Below are 14,376 nucleotides of genomic sequence, written 5' to 3' on the forward strand. Positions count from 1 at the left end.
AAATAATCACCCACTAAGTAACATACATGGCAACTCGTAAGCTGGCACGAGGTGTTAAACCCGTGTTATAACGACTGTCGTTTTCCGGCCACGCGAGGATAAAATAAGTTACATTCATTCATTCATTCATTCATTCATTCATTCATTCATTCATTCATAACTCAAATCATATAAATATCAAATTTTCAATTTTTTTTGCAAAAATATAACTTCCGCATACATCTATGTTGGTCACTAACATACCATTCCCATTAAAAAAATAATTAATTTTAATTTTTTTTTAATTATGAATATTAATATTCGTCATAAAAACATATTTATAGAATTTTCGCACGCACCAGCTTGGAATATGTTATAGCGCTACGTATTAGCTACAAAATGAAACTTTCATTTCTTCAAAAAAATGCGGGCTTGGGTTCAGAATACAGACAAGTATGAGTCATGACTATAATTCCTTGTTCATATATTTTATTTGATTTCAGAATCGGTACCGCTGGGGTCTAGTTAGTACAGTGTCCAAATTTTAGGTTGGTGGCACCAGTAGAAGGTATCGAAAATGGCCGCTAGAATATCTGTATTCTAGGATCACCTTGGTCGTCTTTTTTATCTTAAACAATATTCTAATGTAACATTTTTAAAATTTCAGTGCATTTTAAACTTGGTATTCACTATCATTAAAGATTTTTATTTTAGGCATAACATAATTTTCTGTTATTGTTAATTGTCTTTGTAGTAGCCAGAATAAATGTATCAAATTTTTGTTAACCGCCATGGCACAAATCCCGCACAATGCTTAGTGCACTTGCCTCTAGCCCAGTTGCTCCTACCCGGTTGTCTCTTATGGGTTGTCTAAATTTAGAGCCACCATATGTGTTAACTCAGAAGCAGGCACAAAATGTTTGTGAAACAGATCACCCATGTAAAATTAACTGTCGTTGCCTGGATAATTAAGTTCATTTGTTTCTTCATCTTTTCTAGGAATGTATGGTTTGCACAACGGCTACCACCACTTTAATTCATTCGACGAAGTTAAAAGTTTGCCCTTTCTGCTTCATGAAAATGGGATTAGAACCGGCATTATTGGAAAGAAACATGTTGCGCCAGAGGCAGTTTACCCGTTCGATTTTGCGGAAACAGAAGAGAACAATTCAATATTGCAAGTTGGGCGTAACATTACACGAATGAAGGAGCTAGCCAAACAATTTTTTTCAATGCAGTTGAAAAATGAATCTTTTTTATTATACATTGGGTTTCATGACCCCCACAGGTGTGGCCACACCCACCCGCAATATGGAGAGTTTTGTGAGAAATTTGGTAATGGAGATTATCGAATGGGGAAAATCCCTGACTGGAAACCAGATTACTATAGTCCCGATGATGTCATAGTACCCCCATTTGTTCAAGACACTCCTGCTTCCAGAAAAGATATTTCTGCTCAATACACAACTATATCTAGATTAGACCAAGGCGTAGGTCTGATTATAAATGAACTAAAACAAGCAGGATTTTTAGAATCCACCTTAATTTTATTCACTTCAGATAATGGTATTCCATTTCCTAATGGGAGAACAAACCTTTATAATTCAGGGACTGCGGGACCTTTTATACTAGCTTTACCAGTGCAGAAACACAAGCAGGCTGTAGTTGATAATAGTTATGTTTCTCTACTTGACATTACCCCTACCGTTTTGGATTGGTTCAGCATTACCTACCCCCAGTATACATTATTTCATAGGGATGTAAAACTTACAGGAAAATCACTCCTAAAAGACATCAGTAATAGTGATGTTGCTTTTGGAAGCCATAGCCTGCATGAAGTGACTATGTACTACCCCATGAGGTCTGTACATAAAAATGGTCTACTTCTTATTCAAAATCTCAACTACCTTATGCCATTTCCAATAGATCAGGACTTCTATTTGTCTTTATCATTTCAAGACCTTCTAAATCGGACACAAACAGGGGCAGACCTTCATTGGTCAAAAACCCTTAAGCAATATTACCAAAGGTCTCAACTAGAACTGTTTAATTTAACCAGTGACCCATTAGAGCTTGACAATTTGGCTTATAAACCAGAATACCATAACATACTTACTGATATGCAGACATTGTTACAGCAATGGCAGAACACAACATGGGACCCATGGAGATGCGCTCCAAGTGGTGTATTACAGGATTCGGGAGCTTATAAGCTTAACCCAACATGTTTGCCTTTATTAAATGGATTATAACCAAATGTTGGAAAAGTATGTGGTTGTCTAATCTTCCGTTTATGTTTTTAAAATTTTTAAAAAGTGCCTTTTTTATATTTTGAAACCGCATTCACTGGTCTTAAGTTGTTTTGTATGTTAAAATGGTCTTTAAATTACTTCATTCATTCTTTAAAGTATACTGGCCATGTGGCTAGTGTCCACCAAAGAAAAATAGGAAAATGAACAATTTTTAGTAATAGTTTTATAATTTCTTTACTTCACATTTCATGTGCAATTTCATATTTTGTTGTTTGGTGCTGTTGTCCACTGACTACTGCTATTATTAACTGAGCAGTATTTCTACAGTAATGTGAAATTCCTTTTCATTCATTTTATCATAATTATTTCGCAGTGCAACTTTAGGCAATGGATAAAACTAAACCTGTTCTGTGCAATGACGAAAAATGTCTACAATGATTTGATTCTGATATTAGTTTTAAAAATGAGAAGAATCTGGTTCCGATTTTCACTTCCTTTCTTAAAAATTTATGATAAGTTCCAATATATAAGATTATGCTACAAATCATTGACCTACAACAGCTTTGACTCGACGGCAGAATCTGCGTTCGAGCCTGTGTTTTGTATCGTGGACTTCGCAGTGAGATGGTTTGGAGTGGTAAGAAGATTGTTATTCACGTTTAGTTGATTCTATTTGAATAATACGTTAATGATGCCATTTTAAGCAAAATATATTTTATAATACACAATTTATTGAATTTTGTTTGCTACATATTTTGTAGCAGTTCCTGAATGTTATTTCGTTAGTATGAAATATGGTTCAGTAGTATTTACCATTGGCCGGTTTTTATTATAAAAGATTCTATAATAAAATAAAACCCACTAAACACATTGTCTAGTTAGTTATTTTACACACAGTAAAAAACTGCTGCTGCAATGTTTCCTTTATTTATGTTATGCAACAAATTTGCAAGGAGACCAGTATGAAGTAGTTCAGGAGTAGCCCTGCGACTCTTTGGGCCTTTGGTTGCAGCTCTTTTATGAATTCGCATTGGTAATGTAAGTTTCCCTTTTAATAGGCATGACAACTGTTTTTTTTATTTGCAGGCATTTGTAACTGTGGTATTGTGTTTGATCACGTCAGTGGTTGTCATTTTTTATCTCCATGTTTTGCCATATGTTCTTCAAACTTACAACGTTGTTTATTCTCATCTGCATATTTTGTACGGTCACTACCTGCTCATGATGATTGTATTCCATTATTACAAGGCTGTCCGTACAGACCCTGGTATACCCCCAATGGTAAGTCAAGAATTGTTACAGGAAATTTGTATATATGTGACTAAACATAAAGCCAGATATAAAATGTCACATTTCGATTTTAAATATTAAATGCTACGGTAAAAATTCAAACAAAACTAGGTATTTCACCTTGATAGTCACAAAAACTAAGGAATTGTTCTATTATAGGTAAATAGCTGTTCTGGTAAAAATCTAAGTTAGAATTTATATTATGTTATGCCTGGTAGAAACAAGAGTTCAATATTATTCTACTTGCAACCAATAATGTGATACTAACTTAACTGTGTATTCTTCTTTAAATTATTCCACAGGATATATCAGGGGTACCAGTAACATCTTTATGCAAGAAATGCATTCTTCCCAAACCCCCACGCACTCATCATTGCTCTGTTTGTAAAAATTGTCGCTTAAAAATGGATCATCATTGCCGTAAGTGGCGTCTTTATTATTTTAAGGTTTGCTAGAAAATAATAACATGGTAGGCTATTGGATTTTATGTAGCATTTTTAGTTTAAAACGTTTTTTTGCACCAAGATCATTTTTGCTTTGGTTCACAGCTTATTATAATCTGAAGTAAAAATTTAATGGTGTGGTGCAAATGCAACCATTATACAAATATATTTTCAACTTCAACTATATCATTAAAAGTATGAACTATTTTTTCTAAATGGCAAATTATAGTCATGTTTTGCAAAATCTGTTTTTGTGGACCAATAAAAAACATCGCAAATTCTTCAATAAAAGTTAATAAAAACCAACAATTATCAGTAATTGGTAATTTTTTTTTGGGGTCTAAACCTTTATTTTATCACTGTTCTTGTATCTTCAGCTTGGTTAAATAATTGTGTTGGTCATTTCAATCACCGATATTTTATCTCGTTCTGCATCTTCATGGTGATGGGAACTGTTTATGTTTCACTAAGTTCATGGGTATTGTTCAACGACTGCTTTAAAGTTGGTGATAAACTTGAACGAGCTTATAATGCTATTGGATGGACAAGTAATGAAGGTAAAAAAATGTAACTTGTGTATCTTCACAGTAGTTGGCAAGAATAGTCTTTATAGCACAGCACAGGTAGGCCTATCATGTTTCAAACACTTTTACCCGCTTATGACTTACCAAATATTGCAATTAATTATATATATTATTTATGTTTGGGGTTTGAATGGGTTGTCTTAGGTGTCAGCCATGATTCTGTAAAAATATTCGCGCACAGAGTTTGTTATATGGTAACTCGTAAGTGAGAAAATTTAGAAACCTATGTATAATGTATCAACTAGTAACTTTATTGCAGAAGTTCATACGCTTCGTGTCCCAGCTCCACCCAACACATGCACAGGAAAAGAACGTGCTTATAATACATCAGTTGTGTATTTATGGATCCTATGCAGGTTTATTATGCATATTCAATTCTATTTAAAAAGTATTTGCATTTTATACTTTTTTAAGCAGTCTTTTTGTAAATTATTATATGTTGCTACAAGGAAAGTTTAAAATTTAAAAGACCTTTTGTCACAATTTTTTGTTCGTACCAACATTTTGGTGTCTTCAACAGAGTAAATTTTTTTTTGGTTTAAAATTTTTTTTTTTTTTTTAATAATAAATCTTATATAATAAATTTTAAGATTTGATATAAGGTCTACGTACCAAAAACCTTATTTTCAGTGCCGTGACTGTTGCATTGGGGGCACTTACATTGTGGCATGTATTTCTTATATCTCGGGGAGAAACAAGCATTGAAAAACTTGTTAATGAAAAAGAGCGTAAGAGATTAAAAAAGCGCAACATATCCTACCGAAGCCCTTATAATTTTGGTTTCATTCAAAATTGGAAAATAATTTTGGGTTTCAGAACTTTAAGGTAGGTCAATCACTGTTGAATACTATTGTATTGCAATGTGCTAAGTGTATTTTATAGAGCAAAGAGTTTAATTTGTCCATTTAAAGTTGATTATTTGAGCTAGTTACACTTTATTAATTTGATAAGAAAACAAAAATATTAAAATATTCACAGCTGTTATGACTGTGTATAGTGAAGTAATTGAGGGTAAAAACTTAGTAACTTGGAATAAGCTTTTTTCAGATCATTTATAAGAAGAGTTGTTTTACCATCAAGTCATTTGCCAGAAGGAAATGGAATTACATGGCGTTCTAATATTGAAACTTCATTTATTGCATGAAAATCTGTGATTTTATTTGTATTTTGCTTCCTATAAAGACTGCTTTATTTTGTTCATATTATTTATCTGGGAATGTGTCATCCTGTTATTGCCTTGTTTTGTCCCATGCTGTAATTTTTGTCTAGATGAGATTACATAAAGTGATGTTTTATATTTCACAAAAGCATTTTCTAGCTATTTTTTCATTGTATGGTTATGTAAAATAGCAAAATATGTTCGATAATGTTTTAAGTAACACAATTGATATCTTAGTTTTAATTTTGAGTGTCAAATTAGAAAGATTATACAGTCAGTGACATGTCATTGTGTTCTGCTATATTACAATATTTTTTTCTGATCGCATCACCGAAACACTCTTCATTCACTGGCTGAAGATGTTGCGGGATGTTTATTGGGTAAGTAGGCTACATAAAAATGAAATAGTTTTGATAGTGTGCTTACTGCTTATACATGAAAGTTAAAAAAAGACTCTAGCTCAGTTTGTTTACATACTCGGATTTTATCCTTTTTTGTAGCAAGAAGGAGGTGATGTTTGGTACATGTGGTGCTTAATTAAAACTTACTAAAAACGCTAAGTATTTAGCATGAAAGTTTGATCAATCCTGGTAGTTTTTGTTTGCAAAAAAAAAACAGGTTGAAGTTTATATCCGTTTTTTATAACTTACGTGCCCAATATTTAACCGCAGTTTGCAGATGAACAGCTGAATTTTGGAATTTGTATTTCACTGTTCCCACGTTTGCAACTTTAAGTTACTGAATATGGAGCTGCTGTATAACAAGGACGGCAATTCCGTCGATGAAAATGGATATATTGATATGCTTAAAGACCTCAAGAAGCATTCGTTTATGTCTATGAAGTTTGCAACGAAAAGTTTCTCCCCGCCCAAGTATAGTCACTGCAAGCAAAGGCATTCTACCGACGTTTGGAAAGATGTTCTAAAATCGGATCGTGTCCATTGGATTGTGAGACAAATTTCACGAAAAGAAGGGAAATCTGAAGAAGAAACCTTCAAAGAAGCAGAAGTAATTCTCAAAGAGTTGGCATATACAGATCACATGTCCATACTTCGTACTTTCGCCTTTCTTTTGATACAAATACAGTCTTCAATTTACCAGGATGGAGTGTTTGTTAACGTCCAGGAGGTGGAAAACATTCGTGAAATGGTGAAACATCATCCTATAGTGTTCATGCCGAGCCACAGGAGTTATATGGACTTCCTAATGATGTCTTTGGTTTGTTTCTACCTGGATCTACCGTTACCTGCTATTGCTGCAGGTATGGATTTTATGAGCATGAAAGTAATAGGTTCAATGCTAAGGGCATCTGGTGCCTTTTTCATGAGAAGGTCTTTTGGTTCTGATCAGATGTACTGGGCACTTTTCACTGAGTATGTGCATACCATACTTATCAATGGGGATCGGCCTATGGAGTTTTTTATTGAAGGCACCAGAAGTCGTGTAGGAAAGTCACTTAACCCCAAATTCGGTTTGCTTTCTGTTATCTCTGAGCCGTATTTGAAAGCTCAGACATATGACGTTGTAATTGTTCCAGTTAGTATTTCATATGACCGCATGCTTGAAGAGAGGTTGTATGCTTATGAGTTACTTGGGGTTCCTAAACCAAAAGAATCCACTTCAGGTTTATACAAAGCAAGTTCTATTCTGCAAGATAACTATGGTAGTGTTCATGTCCATTTTGGACAGTGCTTGTCTTTGAGAGAGTATTTCGGTCACTTAGATCGTGCAGTTCACGCATGTTATCCGAGGTACATGCTTCGTCTGTCATCGCAAGAAGAGAAACACATGAAACTTCTTGGTTATAAAATCCTTCAAAAGCAGCAGGAGAACGCTATGTGCTCTCTGTGGAGCGTCGTGGCTCTGGTGCTCTCAACACACCCTGCTGGGATTTCGTTGCACCATCTCATCTCAGAAGTGCAATGGATAAAGAGTATTGCGGTTAAGTTGAATTTCCGGATTTACTGGCCACCAGGCACACTGAAAGAAACAGTCCAGAAATGTTTGTTTCAGTTTAAGCATATTGTAAGCACACAGACGAATTACCAAGTTCCAAATTCCATCGATTGGGTCTCTGTGTTGCAACAGAAGTCAAAGAAAAAAATAAACAATAAACTTCAAATGCTTGACCCTGTAATACAAGAGAATGCAGCTCAATATATAATGATTGCCAACTACCGTAATCAACTTCTTCATTATCTTATCCGACCTGCACTTTTAGCTTTCGTGTTGCACAAACATTCCATACCTGGAGAGATCAACACTTTCACTAAAGACCTATGCCTTGAAGATTTCACCTTTCTATCAAAATTGCTCCGAAAAGATTTCATCTTTGTTCCTGATAAAAGCAAGGAAGATTTAGAAGAAGCTATCCTCTTCTTCTCAGAGATGGTGGTGTTATCAAGTGACGGTACAACCTACACATTGGCAGGACACAGCCATCGAGTTTTACGCTTTTTGAGAACGGTTATCAACCCTTTCCTGATTGCTTACTGGCTAACAAGTCAATTCCTTATCAGTTCTGAAGCACCTTTGTATTTGCCCAAATGTTATGGACAGGTAAATCTATTTTCCCCACATATTAGCAATATTGCATTATTATTGACATACTGTACATCTGTACTGTCCTCAGTTTTCCAGCACTGTGCCTATCCTAAGAAACAAGATATGTAAAATGTTTAAACGTTGTTGAACCTACCGTTTTCTACCTCTCTGGTATGGTAATTAAATAAGACATTTAATATTATAGTAAAAAGTGATAGTTTTTGTTAGGTATATGAAGTGCCAATGCAAATGCATGAGTTTTAACTTTTCACACCTTAAGAAATCATGCCATAATGATAAATGTCTGTAGAGTCTAACCAAACTTTGGTTCGCAGGTTCAACAGTGGATAGCAGCACACTTGGATACAGAAGGTGTTGAACCTGAAATGCTGTCGTTAAACTTGCTCTCAAATGCAGTGCATGGATTGGAGGGGTTGGGTGGAGTGGTCATAAATAAGGTGGGTAAATTCCAATTATTTTTTTACTATTTTTGATGCCCCGAAAGCCTTTTTAAATCCTATTGTGGCATATCATTGTCAAACTATGTGAAAGTGGTTAGGTACTAGTACTACTCTATCCCAGTGGTCACTAATGTGGTGTTAGGGTAATGGAACTGTGGCTTAAATCTCAGGAACCATGGCTTGCCATTTGCCACAAAAGACCTTTTACCCACATAGAATAGAGTTCTGATTTTGCAAGTGCAGCATAAACAGGCTCCAGTAGTTGCGGTCTCTTGTGTGTATTTCGTGGTTAGCAAAGTCAAACTTTGAGCACATCGCGCATATGTTGTTTACTTTTTAATATTGGCTGACACAGTGTTTGTGTGCTCTGTAATATTTGTTTGGTGATAAAATAATAATATTAAAACTTTAATTGCTGAAACAACACTTTTATCTGCAGCAGCTCTAAACTGCTATGGTACCTCTGTTGCTCTGTAATAATTTATTTAGCAAATAGCAGGAAATTAACATGACATGATGTTAAGATTAAGAACAAACGAATTTGTAATATAAAAAGCTGATTAAAAATCTTTTAAAAACTCAGTTTTTGTGTGGCTTTTATTTTTTATCTTAAATGTTACTTATAAATTATAATGTTAATACAATTAGAGACCATTTTTTTTTGGGGGGGGGGGTTTGCAACACACTTTCTGTAGTTAAGTAGTCATTTCTATTTTTGGTGTTTTCAGACACAGACACCAAAGACATTAGAGATGGTGCCTACCATTCTGGTCAATGTTGCGTGTTCAATTGGCCAATTCACAAATCTTCCAAAAATTAACAAAAATTCACCGCTAGCTGCGTTTAACCCTCTTGTACACAAACTGTAATATTATTAACCAAAAAAATAATATTTTGCACCAAAATTTAATTTTTTTTATTTGAAAAAAAACTTGTAAGCAACTACGAATTTATGTTCTCATTGTATAATTATGCAGTTGTGCAATAAAATATATTGTTTATCATTTCCTTTTCCATGTTGCAAAATTGATAGCCTAATTAATATGTAGCTAATTTTAATTAGTGATACTTACTTAGTTGCGATTAATTTAATTATAATGATGCGTTGTAATTATGTATGCAGTATTTTCTTTTACTTTGTAATCAATTTAAAAGCCATATATTCAAAATAAAAAGTAAAAAGATAGATGCGAATATATTCGACTTTGGTATTTTTTTTGTCATATTTTTAAAAATTCGGGTAGTTGTGTGGCGGGGTAATAGCTACCAATCTGTAAAAAATTATCAAAAAATTAAGTAAACTAATTACCTACAAGTTAAATATGTAATAAGTCGAAAGCCGGCACGTGGTTTATTAAACAAAACACCCGCGTTATAACGACTGCTGCCGTTACCCCACCACGCGAGAGTTTCATTTATTCAAGTCAAAAAAGTGATGACTCCGCGTTGGAATTTAATAAAGTGATTAATACACGTATCATATCGTTTCATTGTTACAAAAACAAAGCAAATTACCGCCTCCTTTCATAGCAATGGTATTCCCGAATATAGACAATGGATTATAATTATTCGGGCGTTTCTAAAGTGTCGGGTAACCAGTTTCGCGTCGGTACACAATACTTCATTATGGCGGATATTATTTACGTAACAATTCACGTATATTGTCAGCGTTTACACAACAATTCAGATACGAGCGAGGTCCTCTGTAGAACGTGCTCTTTAAGTTTATCGATAGTTGATTAATTACTAAATTCTGTTTGTATGTAACCACATAGGTTTTTTCAGCCAATAATCTCCGTCATACATATTATGTTCGTTGGTGGACTTCATATTTTCATATTTCTTGCGCAATAGGTCTTGATTTTTCAGAAGTGTTTTAAAAGATTTCGATTTTTTAAAAGTTTCAGTCAGATTTATTAGCAAAGCGTAGGACTTTGTTATAACAAAGTGCGGAAATAAGTTCAGTAAGTATAGTACCCTATACTCCTATAATATACACTTCAGTATACTATGGTAGTATCGTTTGGTAAGATGGTTACCGTCACTACATAATATCCCCCTAAACGTTTTTTAACAGCCAACAACGCTCTTTTGCAGTCGTTATTTCATTTCATAAATATTGTTTGTTTACTACTAAGTAGGACGAAAAAAGTTAATGAAAATAGACGCCATCTTATCGAAACTCTGAGCTTTGTTAATTGTAAAAACACGATTAAAAAAGTATCCGTCTTACCCCGACACTACTATATGCGGGAACTCGCTGGCTTTATATATACGCATATATAGAGTATGAAACCTTTTTGTGTGCTTAATTTGTACAACCCATTATTGTTGAGAGCTGGGTTCCAGAATCCACCACAAAGTATCTTGTCTTACAGTCTATCAATGATATAATAAGTCAAACACGTTGTTGAACTAAGTTTTTTTGCTAATACTGTGGTTTAAACAGGTCATGCGTTTATTTCAAATAAAGTTAAGAACTGTTGGCCTCACTAACAATATACAAGAGCAGATCATTCATAAATAATGTTACATTGAACCTAGAAGAATATGTTACTTAAAAAATTAGACTAAATTGTATATTTACGGAAAGGTACAATCTTTAAAAAGTTTGAATTCTGTAGAAGTTATGGCTGCAAAAACTGGCCCGGTAGGTGGCGCTGCAACACTAAGTTCGTTCCGTGTGCAAAAAGCATTCAGTATAAACTTTCGTGAAAACAAGCGTCTTCTAACTGAAATTAAACTTATTGAGAATGACCACATAAGGAATATAAGGCAAGTTAAACAAGACATTAAAGTTACGCGTATCTGGTTGGACAATATACGCGAATCAACCGGTTACAGTCAGCATGGTTTAAGGCCAGATTCGGCGGCCGACCATTCGTCGAAAATCGGCCGGAAACGAGGGAAGAAAACCCCGCAGAGGAGCGAAACTGTCGACCCTTCTAACGTGAGTGACGTGGTTTTGAAATTAAATTTAGGTTTACTCTTTGCTTTAATTTTTCTGCACATTTTTGTATTAGCATTTGAACACTGTGACGCTTCAAATATTTCATCGCGGGTATCGCGTATTTTATTTCATAGATCTTGTGTCTGGTTCACAGTTACGTAAGTTTATTTTTTGCTCGTATTTCCAACAGCGTATGCCTAACAAATAACAAAGAAAAGGCAATAACTTGGGTAGTTTGTTTAAAACACTGGGTCAAAGGCAGTTTTTTACCGTAAACGTTTCTTTAAACTTTATTAAAACTGCTGGTAATCCATTGTTCACGTCACACTCAGCTAAAGCATGACGTCATAATTCAACTCGAAACTACCGATGACGAAGAAGACGATGACGTCACAAAACATTCAGGAAAAGATCAAATGGCTCATGTTCGGTTTGCATGGGAGGATAAGACAAATGAAAAGTTGGTGCAAAAAAAATATTTTTAGTTTTTGTTTTGATGCAAAGTCGACCAGAAATATAGTATACTAAATTTAATATAGTATGGTCATGTTAGATGGGACACCTTTAGCACATAATAATAAAATATTCTGGTCGTGTTTTAAAAAAACGATATATGAAAGTCTTGTGGTACGGTTTTATAATTCTTTGAATGTTTATTGTTTACTACCAAACGGGACGAAAAATAGAATGTAAAGGTGTCCCACCCTTCTATACTTTAAGTTATCTTACTTAACCCAATATTTTGCCTCAATACATATTTTGCAGACATGAAAAAGTGGTTCGACCATCCACTATTGCTACTGCTGCTGAGTTCCCAACCACTGGCGGCGCTAGAAGTCACATGAAAAGTGAACCGGCTGATATTCCAACCAACCACACGTAAGATGTGCTTGTGACGTAGTTTATTAATAGGTTGTCACAATTTTATGACGTCATGTTTTTTGACGAAAACTGTTTACGTCTTAAACAAATTTGGTGGCGTCATACATTTTTAATAGAGTGTAGTACTGTGGAGTAAGATGAGACGTCGTTAACACCCAAATCCAAAGTTTTCCGATAGTGTTTTAACAATTAACCAAAACTATATCTTTAATATTTTTGTCTACTATACCAAATAAGACGAGAAAACAGAATGAAAACATGTCCCATCTTATCAACCCTAAATTTCATTATAAATTATATTTCTAACTTTTCAGACAAGAGAATACTAATGAAGAAAATGAAACAGGTTTACTATATGGTTTACACAAGTATATTACATTACCTTTTTATTTGTCTCGTGGTGTGTAATACGAACTCGAACGGGGTAAACTAATCTTAAAATTAATGCGTGAGTAAAACACGTTTTTATTTTTTCCATGCAGTACTTTTTGTTTTGTTTTAAATGTTTTACAAAGAATATAAAACAGAGTTTTGTACCACACGAATAAAAGCAATAAAAGATGGCATTTTTCATTTTATCAAAAGCTTTTGTGTATTTCTCAGGTTCCAGAAAGCAGCGTGCCCACAGCGCCACCAGCGGACGGAGTAGTCAAGCCTCGCTGACAACATACCAACGAAGGCGACGATTACAAAATATGATGGTACGAAAGCGAAATCCGCTCGAAATCAAAAAAGAAATGAACGAGAAAGACGGAGTTCGTGTTGACGGAAAAGTTCGGGAATATTTGGCTGGTTTGGCGGACCGAATGAAGATCGAACTCCCGCAGTTGACGCCCTGGGGAGTCGATGTTGAATGAATGTAAATAAATTATCCTCGCATTTGTTATAACACAGCTATTCTTTTCCATACATACGTGCCCACTTACGAGTTGCCAAAATCTAACTCCTCGGTAATTGCTTTTACGGAAAACTTCTTGCGTAGATTTACATTTTGTACAACAGAATGAACACTCGCATAGAAAAAATGTTGTTAAGAATTTTCAATACATAAAACATATTGGTATATTGGTACTAGCGATCATATTTTTTAATTACCAGAAGCAGTATTTCGTCACTAACAACAATATTTCGTCATTAGCAACAATATTTTGGTACTAGCAACCATATTTTTTATATACCAGAAGCATTATTTCGTCATTAGCAACAATATTTTGGTACTAGCAACCATATTTTTTATATACCAGAAGCATTATTTCGTCATTAGCAACAATATTTTGGTATAGCAACCATACTTTTCAATTACCAGAAGCAATATTTCGTCATTAGCAACAATATTTTGGTACTAGCAACCATATTTTTTATATACCAGAAGCATTATTTCGTCATTAGCAACAATATTTTGGTACTAGCAACCATATTTTTTATATACCAGAAGCATTATTTCGTCATTAGCAACAATATTTTGGTATAGCAACCATACTTTTCAATTACCAGAAGCAATATTTCGTCATTAGCAACAATATTTTGGCACTAGCAACCATATATTTTAATTACCACAAGCAATATTTCGTCATTAGCAACAATATTTTGGTACTAGCAACCATATTTTTTAATTACCAGAAGCAATGTTTCGTCATTAGCAACAATATTTTGGTACCAGCAACCATATTTTATAATTACCAGAAGCAATATTTCGTCATTAGCAACAATATTTTGGTACTAGCAACCATATTTTTTAATTACCACAAGCAATATTTCGTCATTAGCAACAATATTTTGGTACTAGCAACCATATTTTTTATTTACCAGAAGCAATATTTCGTCACTAGTAA

The 14,376-nt window shown here is 34.2% G+C and overlaps 3 protein-coding genes across 5 annotated transcripts in view; all 3 read left to right on the forward strand.

Annotated features, from left to right (window-relative positions):
- LOC113474074 (N-sulphoglucosamine sulphohydrolase-like) overlaps window positions 1-2,282 on the forward strand; it is a 3,100-nt gene extending 818 nt beyond the window's left edge. The window contains 1 exon segment of the mRNA XM_026840908.1: window positions 979-2,282. Coding sequence (XP_026696709.1) covers window positions 979-2,282 — 1,304 coding nt within the window.
- Window positions 2,283-2,608: 326 nt separating this feature from the next.
- On the forward strand, window positions 2,609-5,995 carry zf(dhhc)-8 (zinc finger (DHHC)-8). Its single transcript, XM_002119508.5, has 7 exons — window positions 2,609-2,868; window positions 3,318-3,512; window positions 3,824-3,941; window positions 4,342-4,521; window positions 4,808-4,904; window positions 5,179-5,373; window positions 5,596-5,995. Exons 1-7 carry the CDS (start codon window positions 2,647-2,649, stop codon window positions 5,690-5,692), a joined length of 1,104 nt encoding a protein of 367 aa, XP_002119544.1. The 5' UTR covers window positions 2,609-2,646; the 3' UTR covers window positions 5,693-5,995.
- Window positions 5,996-6,009: 14 nt separating this feature from the next.
- LOC100180471 (dihydroxyacetone phosphate acyltransferase-like) lies at window positions 6,010-13,620 on the forward strand. Of its 3 annotated transcripts, XM_026840091.1 has the most exons (7): window positions 6,010-6,087; window positions 6,379-8,266; window positions 8,587-8,709; window positions 11,995-12,122; window positions 12,428-12,541; window positions 12,859-12,890; window positions 13,148-13,620. In XM_026840091.1, exons 2-7 carry the CDS (start codon window positions 6,452-6,454, stop codon window positions 13,399-13,401), a joined length of 2,466 nt encoding a protein of 821 aa, XP_026695892.1. In that variant the 5' UTR covers window positions 6,010-6,087; window positions 6,379-6,451; the 3' UTR covers window positions 13,402-13,620. The 3 variants fall into 3 exon arrangements, with proteins under 3 accessions (XP_026695892.1, XP_026695898.1, XP_002120216.1); XM_026840097.1 differs by lacking the exon at window positions 12,859-12,890 and having other exon boundaries at window positions 6,017-6,087; XM_002120180.5 differs by lacking the exons at window positions 6,010-6,087; window positions 11,995-12,122; window positions 12,428-12,541; window positions 12,859-12,890; window positions 13,148-13,620 and adding an exon at window positions 9,441-9,906.
- The last annotated feature ends 756 nt before the right edge of the window (window positions 13,621-14,376 follow it).

Source organism: Ciona intestinalis, chromosome 2, assembly GCF_000224145.3.
Source record: "Ciona intestinalis chromosome 2, KH, whole genome shotgun sequence".
Classification (NCBI taxonomy): Eukaryota; Metazoa; Chordata; class Ascidiacea; order Phlebobranchia; family Cionidae; genus Ciona; species Ciona intestinalis.

Bases quoted from the DNA above. Each gene is read 5' to 3' on its own strand.
- LOC100180471 (XM_026840091.1), top strand. From the start codon at position 6,452: ATGGAGCTGCTGTATAACAAGGACGGCAATTCCGTCGATGAAAATGGA. The intron at 8,710-11,994 runs GTGGGTAAATTC...CGTCACACTCAG, and splicing joins GTGGAGTGGTCATAAATAAG to CTAAAGCATGACGTCATAAT. The intron at 12,891-13,147 runs GTTTACTATATG...TGTATTTCTCAG, and splicing joins TAATGAAGAAAATGAAACAG to GTTCCAGAAAGCAGCGTGCC.